We start from the raw sequence: 5,000 nt of genomic DNA, 5'->3' as shown, positions 1-5,000 counted from the left end.
TAGTCCATTGCCTTACGTCAGTTCATTTAAATAACTCTTTGCTTTACAGGACCAACTGATGTCTTACCCTCAATAACTTCTGGTCCATCTAATCATTCAGTTGATGAAGGAACAACAGTCATTTTCTCCTGTAAAGTGAGCGGAAGCCCATTGCCCTCTATTTCCTGGTTTCAACTGGATGACGTGATCCCATTACGCAATACCTCAGCTGTCATTATAACTCAGTCAGGACGAACATCCTATCTTACTCTCATTAATGTCACTCTTGCCGATCATGGAAACTACAAGTGTGTTGCGACTAGTAGTATTGGCGAAGACTTAAAAGATGCAGAGCTGGCTGTAAAAAGTAAGCTTCTGTTACTTTTGGCTTCTTTTGGCATCTTTTGGTTACAATCTTTTTGGTACAACTTGTTGTGTAATTTTGTTGTGACACAAGTTGCACCAAAAAGATTGTAATGAATTTATAGTCTTGTGTAGCATACCCTAAAATACATTGATTTTCTTGGGATATTTTTTGTTGCCCTTTTGCCCACAAGAAGTTTCAATGCACAACCCAAACAACTTTGATTAATAAGGAAAATAATTCAATTATGCAAAGCAATATTTTCAGATTATATTCTCCTCAGAGGCTGACCAGCCATACTGAGCATTTATAAGGACTAACTCTACTAGAAACACCTTAAAAATTGACACACTTGAGAATGATGTATACTCCTCCAGAAATATGTGAGGGATTATAAAGCAAGTTTTCCTTCAAATTGTTGCATTTTCTTTGCAAACTCATATGTCTGGCCAGCCAGTTTGGACAAAAGGAAAGTTCCCTTAGTCATGACATTAAAGATTGTGCTAATGCAAGCTAATGAAAGGCAGCAAGGCTGTAAGTGACTTTATCATGATGTAGACTTTTCTTTTCTTATGTAAATGGTTTCCACATACCAACTCATTGAAAAATTGCACAGGAAAGAAGGTAATGTTTGCTGCAAGAGATGGTCAACTCTAGCCTCCCTTTTCATCCCAGAGCCTATGTAACTTTACTGAGAACGGTAGACCAACCTATTTTACTGTTTTTCATTCTTCAATAACTGTTAAAGTTATTGTTTCATTAGTTGTTTCATAGGTACCTCGGCTCGTACACATGTAAATTATTATGCCTAAGACATACAGGAAAACACAAAGACAAATAACCAGGCCATACTGTACAGGGCTTTCAATAGAAGCCGGCTACCGACGGAATTCCGGCAGCTGTGGGTCATTGATTCACTGGCTAGTACCGTAGTTATTCGGTTATAAGGTGCACTCGGTTATAAGACGCACCCCAAACTTAGCAGTTTAATCAAGCTAAGTTCTCAAACTGAAAAATACGCGAAAATACTCGGTTATAAGACGCACCAAAAAATTGAGAGTTATCAAAAGGATGTGATGAATTTGAGAACAATTATCCTTACACAATTGGCATGCAAACTCTCTTTGTTAACGTAAACAGAGTGAAAAAGGCACGCATTTAACAATATATGTAAAAACAAAAGCTAAAAGTTCACACCTGAAATGATAAACATACAACGCATACACGTTTATTTGAACCTTCCGACTTAATAAAAAGTCAGAGTTCAGACTTCAGACTTCAAGCGAAAGCGAACAGCGCAAAAAATCCCACGGAAAGTCATTCAAAGGTGTTCGACAGCTGAATATCAACACGCCACCAAGGATGCAAATTTCAGTGCACAAGAAAGCCTGGATGAACGAAGAAGGTAGGTTTTATCTCCGCACTGTTTGTTCAGAGAAGAAACTTTTCATGCGAGCTACAAACACGATTCTTGGAATATTCGAAACAAGGTTCGAACGATTGTATTTTTGTCACGGGTATCACGTTACTGAGCACATGCTCTTAAGGACATATGCAAATTTTGGTGTATTTGCTGTTCTCTTGAATTTGTTTAGTGTTCTAAAGGTCTCAAAAAGCAATATTCTTTTTTAATAGACAACTAGTGTCCTTTTCTTGTGTTGTTTGAACTGCAAGTTCTTCTCAAATTGTGATCTTAAGATTTTGTTGCGCGAAAACACTTGGCTGTAAGACGCACCCCAATTTAGCACTAACGAATAACTACGGTACTTCAAAACATACCTCTCAAAATGTTTACAACCTAGCTAACCACTCATTAGTGCATAAAATGTGATCTTGAGAATTTGTGTATAAACCGTACGTTTCCTCATATTGCGCGTGTTCGTGATCAACAATCGCAGCAATATCATACAAAAAGTTAACTTCACTTTCATGTCGGCTGTTTAACAAAGGTGGCGGCCAAACATGGCCAGACTAAATTGTTCGTATTCTTCCAAAGAAATCGTGTTCCCGTACAGGTATTTTGAATAAATTTTTGCTTTCTATCTTGTTTTCTCACAAATACTGTGGCATTTTCGCTTACTGAAGAACCTTTTACTAACTTTTTCATTGCTTTTGAATGAAGTGAAAAAGTCTTGAAAAATCAAAAATATTGTTTCTGTTGTTTATAAATATTTTGTCATTACTTTAGCTAATTTTGATGCCAAGAAAGCTGGAAATCATATTTCTAAGCTTCTAGATTTCAGAATTTCCTGGGGGAGCATGCCCCCACACCCCCCTAGGAGATGCAACTCCCACAAGGGTAGACACCTACCTTAAAAGTTTATTGAAAGCCCTGCATGCCAGTAATATTTTCAGTGGGCACCAAGTATAAGGATTAGAGGTGAACATAGTTTGGGTTTCAATTTCAGAGGTAATCATCACAACCACTCCACCTTCCACTACAACACCCAAGCCAACGTATGCCCCACTGGATCTAGTATCAACTGATGCCTCACATAACTCTGTATCTCTGGCCTGGAGCTCCATCTCACTCCCCAACTCTTTGGGTGTTATTTATGTTGTGGAGTATCGCAAAAAAGACAGCAATGAACAGTGGATGGTGGCAGTGAACTCACTCAAGGACAATAGCTATGTTGTTCGCAACCTGGATCCTGATACAATGTACGTGTTTAATGTGAGAGCAGTCATGGATGATGGCAGTTTTCTGACACAAGGATTGAAGAAAGTTCTTCGCAGGACAGAGAAGCAACCTTTGATCCCCAAAAGTAAGCGATTAATACTGGTGGTGAAGCCTTTGCTCTTTATTATGTTTGTAAGATAGTTGGAGCACTATATGGCCAGTTTAACCCTAGGGACCAATCTGCTAGAATGATATCATGCGTCTAATTTTCAACCTCATGGTGGGGTCAAGAGTTTGTAAATATAATGCAACACTAACAGTTATTTGTATAATTACAGAGGTGATTGAAAATTCTCTGCGCTGATTGGTTGCGCTCGAGGTGACTATTATGCAATAATCACTTAACAGTTTTGTCCAGGTGACAGACAAAAATGTTAATTAGAGTGTCCAAAGGTCACAACCCAAAGGTTGTGGGTTCAATTGCCACCCTGGTCAGAGTTTTTCTCTGTCCTTCTGTGGGCCCATTTCCATCAGTAGGGCTAACATTACACTCTATTCAGTTAACGCTGTTTAAAATATAAGTGCTAGACGGCCAATGTTTGTATAAATGTAACTTTTCCTTGTACTTGTACATGTTCATTGCCGTGACTTGATCATCTTCAGTTCCCACGGCCTGCTCCCGTCTGACCTTGTAGCTCAGTCGGTAGAGCAGCGGAGATCTAACCCGAAGGTCGTGGGTTCAATTCCCACCCTGGTCAGAGTTTTTGTCTGTCCTTGTGTGGGCCCGTTTCCATCAGTAGGGCTAACGCTCACATGGTTCATATGGGATAGAAATCTAGCACTTCACCATTACACTCTATTCAGTTAACTCAGTTTAAAACATAAGTGGTGCACGGCCAACGTTTGTATAAACGTAACCTTTCCTTGTACTTGAAAGAAGTTAATTGCTTGAAAGAAAATGCATATTTTTCAAATAATCAACCATGTAATTATACTAAAACAATAATTTTTTTTTTTCACCTCAGGCTCGGTGAATATCGTTGAATAAAAACCAAAACTTAGTGTCAGTTTTTATTCACCGATATTCACCTCGCCTTTGGCAAATAATTGTTAAATTTTGCATATTACAGATTTAACATTAGCGTCAATAATAATTATTATTATTATTGCCCATTATTTTTGTATCACTTGCCGTTTTGACAAAATAAAATAAGAGTTTAAACAAGGGAAAATATCAAGTGTACAGAAATTAATAATTGGTATAACATGGTTTCAAGAATTATTACTTATACATTTCATAATAATTTCATGTATTATTCTGTTATTTCCACAGTTCCTTTGCCATCCTCTCTCCCTAATAGTGATTTGAATGTCAACTTCAGCCTTGTTCCTGCTGGACATGACAAGATAAATATCACATGGACTGTAAGTGAATTATTGTTGGTAAATTTCCTTGTGATTTATATATTTTTTTGCCGTTTGACAACTTTTGCAACTGAGGCACTAGAAAAGCCACAAAACAAAGGTTTAAAGACAAAATACAAGAATATGCTAATTGGATGTTTGATGTTTGATTGCTGCCCTAAACAAAACACAAGAGAAGCCCTTCAGGATGAAGTTTGTTGTCTTCTGTTCATTTTGGCTGCTCAAATGCCCTATTATCACCCTTGTTCTTGGCAATGTTGTTTGTAAATTGACAGAAGACAAAAATGTGCTTTGTCATGCGTCAGGCATGTTCTTGTTTAATTAAGGAAGTCATTATTGTTCGTTTTTGTTTGATTGACAGCATTTGTTAGGTTCTCTTTTCGATTTTGGTAATTAAAGGATTTGTGGCTTTTTACTTTTCATCATCATGCTATTAACTTTTTGCCCCAAATAATACATGTATTTTTCAGTTGTCAAGGTTGGTCAGCCTCTCAAAAGTGGTAGTATTTTGGCGCAAAAAGGACTCTGAAATTTACTATAGCAATGATCAGAAGGATCCTGGGTCATTTTATCTGCTAACTGGTCTTGATGCAAACAGCACTTACGTGATTA

At 37.6% G+C, this 5,000-nt stretch overlaps 1 protein-coding gene across 1 annotated transcript in view; it reads left to right on the top strand.

The window, feature by feature from the left end:
* Positions 1 to 5,000, top strand: part of LOC138028934 (roundabout homolog 1-like) — a 44,621-nt gene that overhangs the window by 15,012 nt on the left and 24,609 nt on the right. The window contains exons 7-10 of the mRNA XM_068876582.1: positions 50 to 346; positions 2,752 to 3,108; positions 4,297 to 4,388; positions 4,859 to 5,000. The exon at positions 4,859 to 5,000 is cut by the window's right edge and continues 72 nt beyond it. Coding sequence (XP_068732683.1) covers positions 50 to 346; positions 2,752 to 3,108; positions 4,297 to 4,388; positions 4,859 to 5,000 — 888 coding nt within the window. The remainder of the gene's footprint in view (positions 1 to 49; positions 347 to 2,751; positions 3,109 to 4,296; positions 4,389 to 4,858) is intronic.

Source organism: Montipora capricornis, chromosome 13 (genome assembly GCF_036669925.1).
Source record: "Montipora capricornis isolate CH-2021 chromosome 13, ASM3666992v2, whole genome shotgun sequence".
Classification (NCBI taxonomy): domain Eukaryota; kingdom Metazoa; phylum Cnidaria; class Anthozoa; order Scleractinia; family Acroporidae; genus Montipora; species Montipora capricornis.
The sequence above is the reverse complement of the archived record's forward strand: the minus strand, read 5'-3'. Positions and strand labels throughout refer to the sequence as shown.